The 20,677-nt window shown below is 39.1% G+C and overlaps 1 protein-coding gene and 2 long non-coding RNA genes across 6 annotated transcripts in view; 1 reads left to right on the top strand and 2 right to left on the bottom strand.

Annotated features, from left to right (window-relative positions):
• The window catches only part of IRS4 (insulin receptor substrate 4), a 23,557-nt gene extending 4,619 nt beyond the window's left edge, over window positions 1-18,938 (top strand). The window contains exons 2-5 of one of the 4 annotated variants that reach the window (XR_014521362.1): window positions 28-936; window positions 2,539-2,647; window positions 4,212-4,274; window positions 14,808-18,938. Coding sequence is in view for 2 of the 4 variants with exons in the window: in XM_083484978.1 (XP_083341104.1) it covers window positions 4,212-4,249 (38 nt within the window). In the remaining 2 variants the exon portion in view is untranslated. Of the gene's footprint in view, window positions 1-27; window positions 2,648-4,211; window positions 4,275-14,807 lie in introns of all 4 variants that reach the window. The other 3 variants (XR_014521363.1, XM_083484978.1, XM_083484979.1) reach the window with 3 other exon arrangements.
• On the bottom strand, window positions 8,214-14,801 carry LOC310698376. Its single transcript, XR_014521474.1, has 3 exons — window positions 11,855-14,801; window positions 11,367-11,714; window positions 8,214-11,210 (listed from the first exon to the last, which is right to left on the bottom strand). It is a non-coding gene; the product is annotated as an uncharacterized lncRNA (long non-coding RNA).
• Window positions 17,803-20,677, bottom strand: LOC310698400. Its single transcript, XR_014521501.1, has 2 exons — window positions 20,078-20,677; window positions 17,803-20,012 (listed from the first exon to the last, which is right to left on the bottom strand). It is a non-coding gene; the product is annotated as an uncharacterized lncRNA (long non-coding RNA).

Genomic DNA, 20,677 nt, shown 5'->3' with positions numbered 1-20,677 from the left:
AATTTATTTGGAATCTGACTACTTTAGATTTTATGAATGGATTGGAATTTATCCCCTGGTACATGGTTGTGGGTACCTTTTAAGGGAGGAATCTGCTTTCTGAGGTTCTGCGGAACAAACCTGCTACTTCCAGCCACAATTTCCCTTGCTCCCTCTACAATGAAGTCCAACTTAAAGCCACATCAAGACTGCAGTTTACCTTGAGATGTGCAGAATAAAGTGATATATTTTATTCACGTATAGCAGTCTTATGTAATTTTTTAAAAGTCACTGTTTTCATAACTGCATTATACATATAATCTGATTTTTAACAAGGGGTTAACAGTTGTGGTTTCCCTTGCAAAGCTTTCTGGGAAATGTAGTTTTGTGAAGAGGTTGCAGGTTTCAGAGCATTACGAAATCTCTTCCTCGTTCCAAAGAGAGAGGTGTGTGTATGTGTATTTGAGGTGTAGGTAATTCTGACAGTTAAACTGGCATGCATTTCTAATGTAGATGCTAATTTCGAAGGCATATAGCACCATTCTCTCCATACTGTATTTTACAGAAAAGTAAATGGAGTTCAGTGGGCTTGCTTCCTAGTATGCATACATAAAATTGCAGCTTTAACAATGGTTTTCTCATTTGTCCTGTGAGTTCAGTGACAATTTTTTAAGAAGGCTTGATTTAGTTGTGCATCACAGACACCTCTGCTGTGATACCCTGGTAATAGCTCCTTAGAACGTAGCGATGCAGAATGGGAGACATGAGAAGGCTGTTAGTACAGTATTCTGACAGTCGTAAGCATTCTAGATTACTTCAGCTAGAATCTTACAGCTGCAATAGTGTTATAGTGCCTTGATCAAACCCTTTCTTTTAAAACCTAATAACATGTCTGCAGACTTGGTCTTAGTTTATAGTTTGCTTGTTTTTTAGCTTTTTCTGGAGGAAAAAATGGAAGTCAGTTGTTTTCCACTATAAATCTTAATCTAAATACTGTTTTAATGGAGAGTGGCTATTCAGTCATTGTAGCTAATTATTTGTGCAAATAGTACTTTTAAAATCCAATATAACACAGTTGAGTATTGTAATAGGTATCCTGCTTTTGTTACTTAGAAAATTATACCTGTATCGCTTGATACAAAGACATGCAAAGAATGTACTGGACTTTGATAAACTGTCTGAAATGCTGAATCAGGGCTTCTAGGTACCCCTTAACTCAATCTGAATATATTCAGAGGCTTTAAGAGATTGCATGAGTTTAGATTCTTTGGCGAGTCTCCTATTGGGAAAAGATTACAGTATATAAAAAACAAGTCAGTCTGTTAGCATTGCTTGGGGGTTTTGAAAAGTTTGTTATTTCCTTTGGTATACTTTTCTCTTTGCCCCTCTTTTTGCTGTGGTTAAATCCAAGTTGTTTGACTGCTCTTCTAAACCAGTGAATGACAGCATACTTGGAGTATCTTCCTCTTGCATGTTAAACTCCGTTTAATTAGAAACAGAAGTGGTAAAGAAATGTACTGAATTTGGCCTTCTCTTGAATTTTTCAAACTTGGATTGTACTTTGCTCAATATAATTCCAAAAAACACCAGTGTAAGGGGGGGGGACTTACCCTCCAGCTCCGATCATACTACCAGTTTTAAACTTTGGACGCTTTCATCAGTTTTTCAACATCTGTTGAAAACATTTGCCTGTTACTGCTGCAACTGAAGCATAACCAAGATGATTACAAGTTAAGTTTTTTAAAAACATGCCTGACAGCAGTTTGCATATGGCTAATCATGTGTGTCTATGTACTTCTTTATGTGAATCTTTGGTCCTGATAATCTTTAAAATATGGAAGTGGTTAAGAAAATTCAGTCATTGGTAATAGTAGCTGAGTCTGCTAGGTAGATTTCAAGTTAGTGAGTACTTCATTGAAAAATCCTTTTAAAGTGTATATAAGGAAGAGATTTTGCTAGAGGCAGGGGGCACAATCCAGCAGAGACTTTGAGAGTGCTTAAGCTCATTGACTTTATGCTGGAATGTGGCCAAATCATTCATTATTTTCATCTGACTGTTACATAGCCAATCAGTAGATTCAGACAAAGCCCTGGTTTCAGACTTAAAAGAAATGCCTTGGTAGTTGAAAATAGTAATGAGCTTTTGAACTCCTACAAGTAGAGATTTGAAGCATCTCCTCAGTTAGAACAGCAGAGCGGGTGGGGAGGCCAAGCAAAATAATGAAATGTTAGAGTTCCACAATAAGTGACTTCTGCCTTTTGGGGCTGCTACATTCTCACTTCACCAGCAAGAGCAAAAATTGCAGAACTCAACAGCATGCCTGTCCCATGCACAAGTCTACTTGAGTTCCTTCCAGGGTGGGGCAGGTACAACATTGTTTATGCATTCTGTAGATTACTAATGATCCCAGTTTGACCTTGGAGGTGTAGAATTAACTTCAGTATACTGTGATAAAAGTCAGCCATGAAACATGACGGATGTAGTCACATTTATTTTTCAGGTGCTTTCTCTAATGTGACAGTATTTTTCAAAATTTTAAATAATTCTTTTTTTATTAGAAAATTTTGACTTGTAGGTAAAATTTCAGTAGTGTCTCAGAAGTATGAGATAGGGCGGGGGAACTGTGACCTCACACTCTGAAGCATCATACCATTCTTGTTGAGACAGGTAGCTTAGAGTGTGTGCATTTCTGTTTAAAACTCTACAGCAAGGTTTGAGTTTCTGGTCACTTTTGTTGAACTCCACATTTTCTCATCAGTTTGTATACGGTCTTGTAATAACATATGCAGTTTTATTTCCCTCTTGAAACAGATTACTGCTCTTACAGCAAAGCTCAAAAAGTTTCATAAGATACCTGGAAATAAAACTTGAAAGTGCTTATAATTCAACACTGTAAAATTGTTAACACAAGAACTGTTGAACGTCTGAAGTTTCATTGTTAGAAGCCTGGGCCCCTCTACTTACAGTGATTGCAAAAGCCTCAAGTTCCCATTTTACCTTGATCCACATAAAAAGCTTGAAAACAGTTCCTCCTCTGTTGAGGTTATTACTCTGCTCCTCCTCCATCAATTTTGTGAATGGGAAAAGTTGAAAGGGTTGATTCACATCTCTGAATGACTGAAACTAGGGAAGTAGTACCATATAATTTTGTGATAAATTGAAGGTGACTTCTTATAGACTTAACTAAACATTATTCACAAGTGAGTGTAACATAAAACACCAACCACTTGTGTCACAGAAAATCCATTTTAGGAGTAGGAGAGGGGGTTTCTAACCTTTTCTGCTTAACTCCCCTCCCCCCCCCGTTCCATATACATATTTATCCCTGTAAGGAATATTTATCTTTTAGAATGCCACTGAGGTGTTCTGGGGTGGAGCTAGAAAAGCATCAGGCAGGGAAAAGGTTAAAGACCCTCTCAATGGTCTAATATTTCTCCACTCCAAATTGTTCCCTCTGAAAGGAGGTTTTCTGTAATACAAGTAGCTGCTAGAGTTAAGTTAGATCCTTTGGTCCAAGCTGACGTGATTTAAATTTATTTAAGCTTCACTGATGTAAGGTTTTCAAATATAGCAACCCTTCAAAATGTTTGTTTTTGTTATAGATCACTTTCCCCAACTAATGTGCTTAAAATATGTTCATATACTTCTCCTTTCTTTATGTGTAACAACATCTTTTAAATATATAAGCTCTGGTTGCAAATGGCAATAAAGATGTTATTAAAAAAAAGAAAAGTACAAGAATGCTAAAAGATTTGGAAATATTGGAAAAAAGAATGGAAGCCAGCCAAGTGCATTACCAAGTTCATAATTTACATGAAATATCATAGTTCATCTAATATATTTTCCCTTACATGAGCTCTGGCTATTACATGAGCCACACATGTTCCCCTCCCCCTGGTCTCAACAGATCACTTTCTGGTTTGCCAAATTACTGTTCACAGTTTGATTGCGATTTGTAATCTTGGCTAGTAGGAATTGCTTAACTTGCTGTTTGCCAGTTTTGGCACCCCAGCACACAGTGATTTGGAAAGCTGAGAAGTGAGTACAGGAGGGGAAGAAGACCTTAAGCAGCTATTATATCAGGTTGTCATAAAGAAACGGTGTGGGGCTATTCCATCTGCACAGCTGGGAGACCAGAAACTTTTGCTCCCTTCATTAGAAGTGCTTATAACTGAGTTTTCTTATATCCTCATGCCCCAATCCATTTTCCTTTTGTGTCATGTCTTTTTAGATGATAAGCCTGAGAGAAGAAACTGTCTTCCTTGTTAGTGAGCCATTTTTGCTGCAGAACTGGGTAAAAATGTTTAGATAAATTATATTGTATTGTTTGAATGACTCTGAATGAACTATCTGAATACTTGGCCTGAACTTGTACCTGCAATCACAGTATATCTCTTCACCTGCAATTTAAGAACCTTCCTGTGAAACAGAATAGGTTTGCTCACTAATGTGAAAGTGAATTGATTCTTGACTTTAAAAGAAAAAAAAGTTGTATATATGGAACATAACAGAAAAACCTGCAACAATATTAAACATTCCAGTGCCCATTTAGTGGTTGTGTTGCATTTCTGATATTCTTCTAGTTGGTGTTCAGGCATGTTGTTCACAACTTTCTTTAAACTCGTTATACTTCTTTGTTGTATCTCCTTTACCAAAGCAAAGTACAGAACCTGTTACCTTTTACTGATGTTGCTAATCAGTACTGGAAAACGTAGCATGTTGCTGGAAGCTGCATCATTGCATGCTAAGTCAATACTTTTTTGCTGCTTAAGAAAAACAAAAACAAATTGTTTATCAACATTGGGAGTCCATTGTAACTAGTTAACTAGGCAAATTCACATGCTGAAAACTGCACCCTTGTATTCTGGTACACTTGTCTCCTTGAAATGCTTGGAACTTCAGTGTAAGCATAACTGAGCACTGGATTTTGGCCTTTGATGAGAGCTTAACTGAAGATAATGAAAAACATTTGGTCACTTTATTGCTAGGACACTGTTAGGACAGGAGATCAGAGTGACTGAAGGAACAAACAAGAATAAGGCAGCAGGAGGCAAATAACAGATATGTAGCTGCCACAGGAACTCAGTTACATAGGACCTTTAGATCCTGCATATTTTGTTTGTAATTTTGTGCAAGCAAAAGTGTCATTCAACCAGAAGTGACAAAAGCATTGTACCTCCATGAATTTGGGAAGAATTTATTATTGGCAAGGGGAGAGAAGGGGAGGAGGAAGACTGTGTTTTAGCAGATGGTGGGTGAGCTGGGCTTGAAATCCTAGCTTGTATCACTTATTCATTATAATTAGATACCTGGGATCAGTTTTTCCCACCAAATCCTTAGTTTGCTTATACAGTGGTACCTCAGGTTAAGTACTTAATTCGTTCCGGAGGTCTGTTCTTAACCTGAAACTGTTCTTAACCTGAAGCACCACTTTAGCTAATGGGGCCTCCTGCTGCTGCCGCGCCGCCGGAGCCCAATTTCTGTTCTTATCCTGAAGCAAAGTTCTTAACCTGAAGCACTATTTCTGGGTTAGAGTGTGTAACCTGAAGCGTATTTAACCTGAAGCGTATGTAACCCAAGGTACCACTGTAGTATAAAAGCAGACCTGGTTTTCTAAAGTAAAATGTTTTTAATATTTAAGGGAGAATATTTGCAATTAAGAATGTCCAAACATTTCTTTATAAGAAATAGGATGGTATTGACAGCTTCTGTTCAATGTAGGCTAAAGTTTTTAAAAGAGTTGCACAATCTTACTTTGTGGCTGAGGGGTGGGAAGGAGGAAGGATAAATCTTTACCACTGTTTGTCCTAAAACTGTGACTCATCTTTAAAAGGTCTGTATGACCCAGAGTGCCTCCGCCTTGGCCCACCCTGCAAATTGCTGTTTGTTTTTTAAGTTTAGTCACATGTAGCTTTATTAGGCATCTTAAAGGCAACCTAATGATCACCTTCATACTATACATGTTGAAACAGAAACATCCATGTTTTAGAGAAGCAAATTGGCATATACTGGATACTGTAGCATCAGATTGTGAGACAATTATTGGGGTGGTCATCTTTTTCCTGGCGGGACTTCTGTTCCTTTAACACCTTTATGCCAAGAAACACTTCAGCAGCTGGAGCTTGTTACATTGTTTTGACTATGCAAGGCACTTTATCTGTTGCAGGCGCAGAATTACATTAGGGAGGCATAATAGCTACGTGCCTAACTGCCTTACCTCTGATGGCCCAGATGTAGATCTCCTTTTTTCTGAAGAATTAATACAACTTTTATATTTGGTTTTTCAGGCTGTGTACAAATGTGCACACGTATACCAAGAAACTCCCTACCCTGTCCCGTGGTTGGGTAGGGAGGGGAAACATTGAGAGTGTTTGAAGTAAGAGAGGTGTCTGTGGGAGGTAGGTTTAAGAGCCAAATTGCTGATTCAGAGATATCAGTGGTGCAGCATTTACACCACTGTCCCTCTTCAATCTCTCCCCTCCCTCCCTCTCCCTCTCCTTCTTCCTTCCTCCCACCCCTCCTCTAGATGTGTGTCACGTACACCTTCCACATGCATTTCAACCTAAGCTAGAACTCCCTATCCTGACATACTAGCTTGTACAGTGAGAAGTATTTGATCTCAGGCAACATTCAGACATGCTGCCCACTTCCTGAAAGGGCTATCCTGTAGGTTATTTCATAACATGCCTTTCAATACTTTAGTGAAGTGAGAGAAATGTAGGTACATAATAGAGTTAGTGGTATTGGAAGGGGGTCGGTTTTAACCAATTCAATAAGTGGCTTTTGTGGAAGGAAAAGGCAGAGAGATTCTTTGGAACCATTGGAAATGTACTGCATAAAACACTTAGCATAATAAAAACATGTGGGTTTCTACTGTTTTAATGTGTGGCAAATGAAATCTCCAAAGTAAAAAAGGAAAATCTCAGTAAAATATCCAGGAGAGTAACATTTTGATGCATTTCTTTCCTCCCTTTTCCTCCTACAAACAGTAGCAGAAAGATGTTGCAAATGAAGTAAATGTTTGCAAAACCTTTTAAACTTGCTTGTCCCATCAAGCACTGGTGGGCAGTAAGGAAATTTTACCATCAAGAAAGATGCATTAGTGGGCGGGTGATAGGTATAAAAAGGTTGACTACCCCTGATGTATACAGCTGTAGGCACTTCAAGACTTAATGTAAGAGATACCTATATCTATGTATGTATCTATAACTATACAGTGGTACCTTGGGTTACAAACACTTCAGGTTAAGACTCCACTAACCCAGAAGCAGTACCTCGGGTTAAGAACTCAGGATGAGAACAGAAATCGTGCGCCGGCAGGAGGCCCCATTAACTAAAGTGGTACCTCAGGTTAAGAACGGTTTCGGACCTCCGGAATGAATTAAGTTCGTAACCAGAGGTACCACAGTATATATATAGAGAGAGAGAATGTCCATGCCTTACTGAATGTTGATCCTTCTTATATTTAGTTTGGGGTGATGGATGATCTGCTCTCATTTAGGAAAGAGCTGTAGTTCAGTGGCAGAACTCATGCTTTGCATGCAGAACCTTGCAGGTTCAGTCCCTGCCACTTCAAGGTAGAAATAAGAAAGATATGATCTGACTCAGGATAACATAACTTACTATGCCATCATGTTCTTTTTCTTTTTTCTTATATCCTTCTTAATGTATTTTTTGCTATTTAGGACTTTCCCTTATATAGTAGCTCTAGTGTTTAAGTTGTTGTAGGCAGAAGTTGGATCCACTGGTAAATCTGAGTGATTTGCAGATTCTGACTACAAATTGAGTAACGAGTAACACCTTGTTCCTTCATTATAGTAAGTGTATTTCCCCAATCACCATCAATTTTTGCACTTGTCTCCAGTTGATGGATCTTAGGAGTCTAGTAAAAAATAAAAGACATTTTCCTGCACCTGGTTTAAGTGCCTACTGAATCCTAATGTTTCCTGCTCCCTGCTCTTTTCCATACTTTTCAGCCATTACAGCTCTTAATCCTTCCCATGTTTATTTCTGCTTGAAAACAGTCCTTCAAGAATATTGCAAGCTAGGCTGTAGTGATATTTTCTAGCTACTTTTAGTATTGCTTATGAGGGCATGCTCTGGAAACTTGTTGTTCAAGGTATCAGAGACAGATGTTCTTGGGTTCTTCTAAATTTGTGTGTGTGTAATCATTAATTCTAGTTACTTAAGATAACTGTGCAGCTGTGTATATCTGTGTTCAGTTGTTACGTTATGAAATCATGGAAATTCACAATCAATGGTGGAACTCTGTAGTTTTAGACACTAGTCTTTGGGGGAGGGGCTTTAGATGGCAGGTGTTAATTAGCAATTAGCATTTATCTCCCTCCAACACTTGTTCTTTACATTGGCTTTGACAGTACTGATAGGTGAGAGAGGAAAAAAACAAATTTGCCAACTGTAATTTAATAAAGAAACACTCTGAACAAGTGCAGTTTTGCACTTTAAACTCATTAAATTGTAGCTCTATCATGACTACAGAAAATAAATGATGTTTGCTCCTGCTCTCCTGATACTAAACAGATTTACTTGGGAATGAGACCATGTTGTTGTAGGAAACTATAATGTTGTTTTTTTAAAAGGAACGAATGTTTTGTTGACAGTATCAACTCCTGTGGGCCATGACATGCCCACAGCGGTCCAGCTGCTGATGCTGGGCTTGTCTGCTGCTGCCTTCATCACCTGCCATTCTTCCGAGTGGTGATTTGGAGGCCTCCTGAGCTACAGGACTCTGGACCTCAGCCCTGGCTATCAGCCCTAGTGGCACCACTGATTAGAATTAGGGCTGGTTCAGTTATGCTAGGAATTTATATCTTAGTCAAACATGAAGGGTCAGCACTGTGAATGCAGCTCTGTGTGGAATACATATATAGGCTTGAGGTGTGAAGGACTAGATTGTGCCCTTTGTGCATTTAAACTTCTGAGAAGATCTTCATCATTGAGATAGGATCACCCTGTTAGTTGCTATGAATGCTCTACAACAGTGATGGCCAAACTTGGCCCTCCAGCTATTTTTGGACTACAGCTTCCATCATCCCTAGCTAACAGGCCAAGTTTGCCCATCACTGCTCTACAACATTGCTTGTGCCGATGGAATATTTGAGTCAGCACCATGTGATATTTTTCCTGTGACGCTATTCAGGTGCAGAGTGCTTTACTTAATTCATCCTCACAACAGCCTTGTCATCATTATTCCCATTTTACAGATGAGTAATTCTAGTTGAATGAGCCATTTACCCAAAACATGTTTCTCACTTCGTATTTTGTACTGGGTTGGGGTACCCAAGTATAAACAGCCCAAGTGAATATAGAAGGTCCCAAGTGTTGTACTGTGACATGGTGACTGAAAGATCAGTTTACTTTTTCTTTGGTTTTAAATGCAAACTTTCCATGTGTTTGCCCTTCAAACTTGACATAGCATGTGTGTATTTTGTACTTGTACCCATAGCTGTGTACAAAATATAGAGAGGGAAATTCTTAAGGGTGGATTTAAACATGCTACCTTTAATCCATGTGTTCAAGACATTGCAGGCCCGGAAGAATGAAATTTCTATAAGAGAAGGAGGTGGGTGGGTTTGAGACTCGCATTCCCATTTCATACAAGAGATCTGGAACCTGGGAATAGGGACAGAGGAGAGGCCACATATTATCCTGCACACTGCTTCTCTCCTGAAAATGTCACACTTCTGGCTCTGCTTTGCCTCAAGAGAAGCAGTGACTGACTGGGCTGGGAAGATGCCCATTGGAGGTGGAATATGAAGTTCCACTCTACTATAGACTCTACAGTTACAAAGGGATCTGAATTCACTTAATTGGAGTCTAGTCTGTTTAGTGACCACATTAGCAGCAAAGTAAAGCAAGTGTGTCATCTGTTGTGGTGAAGGGGTGTTCAGTAGAACAGTCTAGCCTTGAGTGTTTCCCTCAGCCTCTGGCCAGAGGCAGCTTAATTTTCTGTTTGCCTGTTTTGAATTTGCTATACTAGGAATATATCCTGTTGCCACTAGTTCTCATCAAGAATCGGATGCACAGTCTACTTGTTCAGGAGTGCGGTTTTTTAAAGGAGTGGCTCTATTAGTGATTCTGAATAGAGGTTCTTTTGGGAGGGCAGGTATGTATACAGTGGTTACGAACTTAATTCGTTCCGGAGGTCCATTCTTAAGCTGAAACTGTTCTTATCCTGAGGCGCGCTTTTGCTAATGAGAGGCCTGCCGCAGCGAGCGCGGATTTCTGTTCGCATCCTGGGGCAAAGTTCGCAACCAGGAGCAGCTACTTCTGGGTTAGTGGAGCTCGTAACCAGAAGCATTTGTAACTAGAGGTACCACTATTTGCAAGAAGATACAAGATGCACTATTGCTCTTTCTGTCTGGTGAAAACCACTGCAAGTTTTTGTGTCAGTACAGTAAAGTAGGAGTCAATACAATAAAATGCTGTGACTTGTAGGAATGTTTGTGATTCCTTGACACTGATTTCCCCTTTTTTTAAAGCGGGATAAGAATCTTTGAGATTGGACAGTTACATTTGAGGGGGCAATTCACATCAATTACAGCCTATGTGAATGGCACAGGATAACATGCTTCTGAGATTGCCACAACATCTAGGGTCCTTTGGAGGTGATCAGGGTCTGATCATCATAATCATTTTTCACAAATTCCAAATGCTTAGACTTTGTCTACAACAATCACTTCTGTTTTTGTTAACCCTTGATTGTAATGCAGGATAGGTCTTCTCTTTTTAAGGTGATTGGTTGCCTGAAGTGCATCAACTTTCCCTATAGTTTTTTGGGCAGAGTTTTTGTTAGGAATTTTATCTTACCTAAATGCCTTGGGCCCTATGTACCTGGCATATTGGCTTATCATATCATAACCAATCACCATTTCCAAAAACATAAATAAAAGGACACTTGCCCTTTCCCCAGATGGCTTGACAAAAGTATGAGCCTGTGCATCCTATGAAGCCATTGTAAGATCATCCCATTTTGGGTTCCTAGAGGCCTTGGCTTAGTAGGTATAAGCAAGGCTAGTGTGTGAGCCTTTTAATTGGGCATTAATAAAGTGCTGTAACTCACTTAGGTTTTGTTCACACTTGAACTTCTTCAACTAGTCCATATCTTACCCCAATGTGATCCTGGTATTCTTAAGGGCGGGCACTGCAGTCTGATGTGAGTTCTTAAGTTAGATGAAATACAGGCTGGGTTTGCAGGAGTAGCTGCTTCCTGTGTTGACCAGAGAGGTGATGTGCTTTTCTACTCTCAGCTACCCTTTGTTAGCTTCTTGCCCCTTTGGGGATTTCTTTGGCTTCCTGGTAGTGAAGCAGTATGCAGACAAGAAAGAAGTAGTTCTCTTATTTCTCTGGCATGTATACTTCTTACTGCATCACGTCACTGCCAGTCAAACACCATCAAAATAATGCATGTTTATGTGGCTACCACTGTGAGAACAGCATGCTGGACTTGATGGTCCACTTTGGCCTGATCTCGCAGGGCTCTTCTTATGTTCCCAGACCAAGCACACTTGTTGTGTATGACTTTTATTTAAAATGTGAATGTTGCACACGAACGTTTTATGTATGTAATAAAAAACCCTAAAGTTATTAGAAGCTAACACAGGAGTGAAGAATATAGCAAAGCAAATGTGTAGGTGAATGATTTAAACTTAAGAATAACTGAGACACTAAAAAGTGCATAGCAACATAAAATCAAATTTTAAATTTTAGTTCTCTAGGGCAGTGTTTCCCAACCTTGGGCCTCCAGCTGTTTTTGAACTACAATTCCCATCATCCCTGACCACAGGTCTTGCTAGCTAGGAATGATGGGAGTTGTAGTCCAAAAACAGCTGGAGGCCCAAGGTTGGGAAACACTGCTCTAGGGTATGTTCTGCCCTCCTTGTAACAGTGTTGTTACATAAAGCACTATGCTTTTCTCTGGAAGAATATATGACCAGCATTCACTTATTAGGGAGAAATTAGGCGTGCACTTGGGGACTGGAGTAGGAACTAAGTTGGCTCTCCAATGACTCCTTCGCACAGCCCTGCACTAGTATTTGTTTCATGAAATAGTGGGGGAGCCTCTTCGCCCATTTTCATTAGGACTCTGCCATTTGTTTTGGATGAGGCACGGGCCCCAAATGACTATTCTGCTTTGGAGATACTGAGACTGCTTCACATTTTTAGACTTCCCCAAAGTGTTTCCAAGCTTTTCTGTAAATGTAGATTCCAACCTGAGATGCAGGAGTGTAGTTTGTGAATGACAGCTGTAGCTTCTAACCTCTACCAGGGCTCTCCTCTTTGTTGAATGTGTTCAGAGCAACAGCTGTGGCAGTTGGAGTTGCTATGCCTTCCAAGAACAGCTTGAGAAGTACAACTGACAGGGAGGTAGTTCGAACCCTGATCCTGGCCACTTTGTGAATGACTTTCCACAGCTAAGCCAAGCTCTTGAAGATCAGATATGTGGCGACCCCATGTCCTAAATAAAACTACGCTCCTCCTCTTACTTTTTCCCTCGATGCCCAATCTAGCAGACTTCATTTCTTTATAGAAGGGGCTCTTAATGCATTCCGTTTTCATCCAATTATGCAAAAAAGAAAAGAGAGAAAAAAAGTTATAGGCACTTGATTATTTCAATAGAGATGACACCTGAGGCTTTGGAAAATGAGGTGAGATGAGCCTCTGCCCCAGATCAGAGGCAAAGATAGATGTCATATCCATGCCAATGAGATGGGTTCAGGGGCAATTTATTTTTTTGTGCACATCCCTGGTACAAATTGATTACTTTAGCGAAGATCAAACTTTGGCTGCAGCTCCTGGTTAGCGAGGGAAGAGCTTTAACATGAATCTGGCTCAGCTCAGTGTAAAAAATGACTAGGGAGGAGCAAATCAGGTCTGACCTCCTCTCTGGCAACCCTCACACTTGTGCAGTCCCAGTAACCCTCAGTTTGAATTCCTGTGCTATGTGAACCAGGCTAGTGTGTTTTGCAACCTTCTGCCTATATGGGTTATAGTGCTTATTCAAAGGTACTTAAGCTGCTGAAGAATTGGTACCAAGTGCAGAAAGTCAGGAGTGTAATGAATGTTTTGAAAAGTTCAGTGGAAAAGTACTGAAGACAGTAAGGAACTGGCAGTTATTGACTTCGGGTAATGCTAGTTTTAGATATTAAACTTGTGGTGGAAAAAATAAAGTGGGGAGGAATCCAGTATGTCATTTCCCACACAATGTTAACTATTTTCCTTTGATATGTTAACTTCTCAGATATAGAACCAGATGCTGCATGTAAGGAAGAAACATCTCTAAAGTGTGAGGGAACAATGGTCCTGGGAACGATCTTTAGTATTTGTCCTTGCTTGTACTTCCTAGTGACAAAATCTGTTCTTTGGGGACATGAAGGCACACTTAGACAGAATGAAACACAAACACACACACAAACATTTAACCACAGACATAATTTTTATTTGATTTTAAAAACTTTACTGAGGAATGTACAGTCCTGTGCTAGCTCTTCCTCCCCAGTGTCACAGAACTTTGGGTTTGTGTTCTGACAAATGACATTTTGGGGGCTAGTGAATCTTCTGGAGACCATTTCAGCTCCAGGTGGCTGTTCATCTCACATATTGAGTTGTTGGAGAGCAGCTGCCCTGCAAGCAGAATGGGCAGTTTTCCTTCTGCCATGTTTTTCATCCATTTGTGATGTCATGCAGAAAATCACTCAGTCTTCAGGGTCTGTCACATTGTTTGTTTTTTAAAATGTCACTTTTTAAAAAATCCAACCAAATATAAAAAGTCACTTGGATTGTTGCCTCAGTACTCAGTATTGCTGGAATTCCTAATGTGTTTTTATTATTATTACCCAAGTAGATTTTCTTTGAAGAGGGGAGTTGGAGAACTGAATTGCTAGATCCCATTTCTAGTTACTGAATTATGACAGTGGTTTTCATAGTTGTTATATAAACCAAATAAAAAATATATTGGGGAGACAAGAAACACACACTGACCTTTGGGTTGCCTTTTCTGGTTGTTGATGTTGTGTGTATCTATCTACTGGTATAATATTAACCGGCTGTGAAAGCTGCTGTGATACTAAGCTTTCTTGGGATAAATTTCTCCACGTTGGATTCCCACTATCTGCTGAATGTGGTGAACTTTCATGTGGGTTACCTTAAGGAAACTAACACTTACTTTCCTGCTCCTATGTAGGTGAGGTGGTATATATAACGCATGGTACCTTAATTGAAGAAATCCCTCAAAACACTTGATGCCTCTAGTTTCAAATTGCTCCATTTTTAATTCTTCACCTTGTGAGGTTTCAAGATTCATAAAATGTTGATGGGAATATGTGAAAGAGCTAGGATTATCCTTGAAATCATTTTAAAGGAGAATTGCTTTGTGTAACACAAGGTGGAATAGATCAGGGCTATTAAGAGTAGCCACTGGACTGCATACCACATGCTAATTCTATATTGTGACTTGGCAGGTGCTTCACAACTCCTTATTCCCAATTTTGTACCACCAGATTAGCTGGGGAAACTATGTATGAGCTTTAGTGGATTGAAATACATGGTTCATGTGACATGAATATTCCAGGCACCTTAAGTTTTGATGGGATACAATAAATCCTGGAGAAGAAAAAATGAGAGTGGTTCCTCCCAGCACCCTGGATCTAAACTTGGCCATCAGGATTGTACATGCATTGATTAATGTCTTAAGGATATCATGATAATTTCCTCAGTTGTCAGTTGTGCTCTGCATACCATGTACAATAAACCAAACTGGTCTTTTTTCTGTTTCACTTGCACTAAAATATTTTTGTTCTTCCCTTAGACTGATGGCATTACTATGGAAACCATTGTGAGAAGAGCAGGCTTTCCAGCTGGTATCTCCATAACTGTGTGGTGCTTTTGGAAGCAGAGCCCATCTCCAGTCAACTCCATTCACTTCCACCAGCACAGACACAGACATGCATCATTGGGAATGATTTTTCATCGCGTGTTGGTTGAGACTACAGTTGTGCTTTTCCAAATTAACTTTGGTCATATATAAGTTTTGATGACAGAGGTTTCTTTCCTCCCCCCTTAGCATATCTGTGTGGGAGACAAGGTGAATGCTGTGTTCTTTCTACACTTCCCATAAGTTTGTTTTGAGAAGTCACTTGGTATCTGAGAATCTACCTAATATGAGTTTTGCTTTTCTAGTACTTGAAGTGATAGCATAAATGTTTTATAAATTGTTTAGAATTATATTATTATTATTATTGCAGTTTAAAACCATTTTGAAGGGATGGGAACAACAGGCCAAGGCTTTGATCCTAAGCATGCTTGTTTGTAAGTCTCATTGAAATCTGTGGGTTATATTTTTGGGACTAGAGGCCTGCAGCCAATGTTTTGAAAGGACAATTGCAACACATACAGCCTTCCCCACCCTGCTACCTAATAAATAGGCTACCAGAGAATCTCTTCCATGCCCCCCTCCTCATGCATGCTCTTTCTATTGCCTGTCTGTTTCTCTTACATGCATAAGAGAAGCTTATTGTTTAGCTTCACCCACTTAATGCCTTGGCCAGGATGGAATAGGTGGAGAAGCTACCACCTCTCTTTGCCTTCCAACCCACCTCCCTGATCCTCAACATTTGTAGCTGTTTGCAAAGAAGTCATTTATTGTTTGCTCCATCAGTGGCCACTTTTGAGAACAGCTGCTGCTAGAGCATACTGTAAAGATAATTTGCAATCTCTGAGGAATAAGTGTGTGTGAGTATGTGTGCACGCACGTAGCACAGCCTTTTCTCCTCTTCTAAGGCAGGTAAATGTCCTGATCCTGTACCAACTGTAAGGAAATAAGAACAACTAAAATCAGTGGGACTTACAGGTAAACATGCATCAAACTAGTCTGTAACCCAAGTGTCTGTCTGTCTCTCTTTCTCTCTCTCTCTCTCTCTCTCACACACACACACACACACTATCTTTGGCTCCCTTCTGGAGAGAGAGACACATGCACAGATTGTGGTGAGATTTCACAGCCACAAGAACAATATGCTATAAGGGAGAGAAATGGTACTTAAATGAGACTTGGGGTTGGGGTTGGGGTTGGTTAAATTTTGCTTTATGATGCAAGAGAGTTATGGATTCTGACTTTTTTATTTTTATAATCCTATGTCCTCTTAAATTGAAAATTGTTGAGAATATCTCGAATGTAAAGGTAGAACTGAAGAATTTGTTGTATCTTGATTATAGTTTTCATTTTTCTTTATCTCCCTGTGTAGTCTTCCCCCCCATTAATGATATTTTGGATTAGCAGGGAGTTGATTTCTTTATAAGTTCAAATGGGGGAGAAATGCAGACTTTACAACTGTATATTTTCCCTGCATTACAATGTTGATGTGCTGTAGAGCTTCTATAGAGAGGATTCCTTAAACTTTAGTGAAAGAACCCTTTTCATTTGGAGTTATTTTTTTATTTCTTTCCAAAATTAGGGGACAAAAATCTGTCCTATTATACCTAATGTGGGGAAAGGGATACATTATCTTACTAGGATTATTGTTTAAATTGGGAATTAAAAATTCCTTAAACTTTAGTAGAAGAACCCTTTTCATTTGGAGCTATTTTTCTTTCTTTCCAAAATTAGGGGACAGAAAGACTGTCCTATTATACCTAATATGGGGAAAGGGATACATTATCTTACTAAGATTATTGTTTAAATTGGGAATTAAAAATTGTAGCCAGAAGCCAGGTGCCTCACGTATGTCATTAAAGAGCATGACACTAGTTATTGGTTCTGACACTAGTTGTTAGAACTTATAGTATATACTAATAATTAGAAGCACTGATAACTGAAAGGGTTGAAAGCAGTAAACAAATCCTCAGGCACCACACAGCTGGTATTCCTCTACGTTGTATATTGTACAAGTATTGAGTAAGGGTTGCCTCACCTTTTGACATCCGATCTTTCCAAAGTGCAGTGGGCCTACCACTTTACTTACACTATCACAGCCTTATGTGGAGGGGGGAATAAATAAATTAAGAGTGGGGGGAACCTCCCATTCTGCGCCTCCCATTTATTTATTTTCCACGTGCCCAGTGGGTTTTCCTTTCTTACTGGCTTCTGGGAAGGAGGCATGAGAGCTCTGGAAGTGACCCAGGACCCCCCCTCCCTTTTTTCTTGATTTATTTATTTGCTTTTCTGTTACACATTCTCCGCTGATACATAAACTAAACTAAATACATAATACTGACCACATAAACAATCAAAGCAAAACCAATATATCCTTTCATATACTTCCCTTCCACTCCTTCCATGGTTTCTTATCTAATCCTTTCCAAACCGCATCTTCTTGTTTCTCTAAATTTTTCATTCTTCGTCTCTTTACCTCTTGTTATAACTTACACTGCTGAAGTGATCACATCCTGCTAGGTTAATTATCTTGTTATAATGATTTTTCATATATTCCATATATAACTTCCAGTCTTCCTTAAGTTTTTTTTTTTTTTTTTTGGTCATCTTTGTTTCTTATTCTATTAGTCATAGCCGCTAATTCCACATATTCCAACAATTTATGATACCACTCATCTTTTGTTGGAGCGACATTCGTTTTCCATTTTGGTGCCAGTAAAATCTGAGCAGCAGTGGTGGCATACAGCAACAGACTCACTTGATTCTTTGGGACTTCAGATGTTATTACGCCCAGGAGAAACAGCTCTGGGCTTTTAGGGAAAGATCTTTAAACATTTGTTTAAGCTTGTTATAAATACACTCCCAATATTCTTTAATCACGTTGCAGGACCACCCAGAGGCTGGTGAGGAAGGAAAACCCGCTGGGTGTGTGGGTAAAGGGAAAATAAATGGAATAGCAGGCTCCCCCGCTTCCCATTTATTTCCTACCCCACCCTACCCCGTGTAAGGTTGTAAGTGGCAGACCCACCGTACTGGACCAGTTTGTATAACAAATTAGATCCTCCTGTCAGTTTTGATGTTCATGACTGTGTACTGGAATTTATTTTTGGTTAGTATTAATATACATGTCACACAGTGATATAGGTGATTTCTGACAAATATAGCTGGCATATAGTTGGCATCCATGAGTTTATGCAGAGCCCAGTAATCAGAAGGAGGAAAAGAAATATGCTGCAGAGTTTAAAAGCACAGATGAATATCTGAATCTAGAAAAGCAAGGTTTTCAAGAGTATAGTTAACTAGTTGCTGCTAAACAGATTTTGACTTAAAAACATGACCACTTTTCTAGACCACAATACTGTCTTGCCATGTACGTTTTGTTTGGACTCTGTAAATTAACAATGCAATAGGTACTTTACATCTTTTCATTTAAAAAATGAAAATTGGGTGATAGTTAAGAAATGATTCTGAAAATGGTTTAACAAATGTTAACAAATATTAGATCCTGAGGCTGCCATGGTACAATATACAGCACTGATTTTACAAATGCTGAATAAATAAGCAAATGGGTAACCTCAACTCTACTGGTACAAATACTAACAGGTACAGCATAATAAATATGCAATCTTTTTTGTCTTAGTTTACAGCAACTAACTTATTCAGTATTGTGCTGGAAGATCATTTTCCAACTATGTAAAACATATCACTATGTGGGCAACCTTCCAGCCACCCGTTTTATGCTGCTGTATAGTACAGAAAAACCAATGATGGAACAACGTTTGTCCTGTAAATTTAATTTGATATTGACAGTTATTGTCTGTACAAACTAAAACATATATGGTTGAAACTGTTCATTATATTTGCTATTTCTGCTTCACTGATCTGTTAAAAAGTTTTGAGCTGATTGATCCGGCTGTGTCTTCCATTGTAAATATTGTTACATCATTTTTCATGGTAAAATGCAGCACATTTGCAATTTTGGGAGACTGGCTTGAAGCTCTGTATAGTGTTTATATTTATCTGAATTGGCTTTCCATAGAGCTACTCGCAGTAAATGTGTTCATGGTAGTGTTGGTGCAGTTGAGTCTTTATTTAAAACGGCTTGCTTGCTAAAGTAGTGCTTTTCTGTATACATTCATTCAACTTTTAAGAGTGGATTTAAGTTTTAGCATCCTCTACATGCAAATTACCTGGATCTGCTCAGCCAAAAACTATTATGGCTCATTTAAAATGCTGCAAGAATACTTAGTGTGGCTCAAAGCATTCATTAGCCGATGGCACTGATCAATTCATTGTAGTTGTGGGTTTTTAATCTGATTTTTAAATGGAGCATGTGAAGGGCTGTTGAGAGCTGATACCAGTGTTGTAAGCCATTAATGTACAGCACTTGCTTCATTCACAGGAGTGGCCTTTTGATGTGGACAATGTAATATTCATGAAAGTATTACGGCCAGCCCCGTAATCTCAGACACGCTCCTGAAATCAGGAAATGCAATAGTTGTTCTTGCTAAGATCCTGAAATCCCCAGTTCATGAGTTTCATTACTCACAAAATAGACCACTCTCTTCAAGAAAACTGCTTTTAAAGAAGCATATGAACTTGTCCTCCATTAAGAAAAATAATTTATCTTCAGGTGTTCTGCCAGTTTTGAAACACTAGAATATTAATATCAGTCAAAAGCAGGAGTTGACTCAAACATTTAACTTTTGTAAAACTCATACTTTGGAAATAGCTCACAATCCCTGTAGTTTTTATTGGTTGAAGACATTTAGGCTCTTAATACAGTTAAATCACTAGAGGTGTAAGTTGCTGCTGGACCAAAATATGCTTCTTTCCTTCACTAGATATGCCCAAGTGTGTTAGTACAGGTCATCTAGAAGGCTTTCAACCTAATCCCATTCAGAATTAGTCACACCTAAGGCCATGAAAATCAATGGGCTTTTCTAGGACCCAACGTTAATTTCTTGGCTGTTGGTGTAAAAGGGAGCAGGCAAGATTGAGCAAATAGACAACAATGGTTTCTGGTTACAGTTATAATGTGCTGCATGAATCCCTCTACTATTGTTCTCATGTGAGGTGTTTTAGATGGGAATGGGACAGAAGCTGTATGGAAAAGGTGTAGAAGACTTTTGGGTTCAGGATCTCACTCACCAGAGCACATAATTCAGGTTCCTCTTTCTATTCCATAACCTTATTGTGAAGCTCACTGACTACAGCTTATCAGTCCAGTTTCTCAAAACTAGAAGCTGCTTTTCAGAAAGAAATATTTGGGGTGCATGTTAACATTTTGTTTTCTAGCACAAGTAGAGGGTCCCTCTCCCTATTCTTCCCTCCTGCCCCACCCTGGGGTAAGCATTATTGAGTGAGGGATTCTTTTGTCTTGCTGCTAATGCATTAGGCATACTTAGGAGCAACCTGCCACTCTCATTAAGAAGTGACCAGCAGAATCGCCTAAGTTTATAGTCTAGCTAGCAGGTGAAAAAACCATTTTTTAATAAATAAAAATAAAATATTATTGTTGAGGCATGATTTTAAGGCGCTATTGAAATTAAAAATGGCTTTTTGAAACAAATGAATAAATGAATGAAATTGCTCTCTCTTGATCAAACACATACAAGCCCTCCTGGTCTCTTCTTTGAAGATAAAAATCGCAACTGGCAACACAGTCACTCTGTGTTCTGCATGCTTTTTGGATGAACAGATTGCCCCATCCAGCTCCCCTTTCTCTGGGCCTCATGTTATAGCAGGCAGCATATGTTAAGAAGAAAAGAAAACACAACTCCCTGCTACATGGCAGCAAGTCATAC

The sequence above is a fragment of the Podarcis liolepis genome (assembly GCF_965112155.1).
Source record: "Podarcis liolepis genome assembly, chromosome: Z".
Classification (NCBI taxonomy): Eukaryota; Metazoa; Chordata; class Lepidosauria; order Squamata; family Lacertidae; genus Podarcis; species Podarcis liolepis.
The sequence above is the reverse complement of the archived record's forward strand: the minus strand, read 5'-3'. Positions and strand labels throughout refer to the sequence as shown.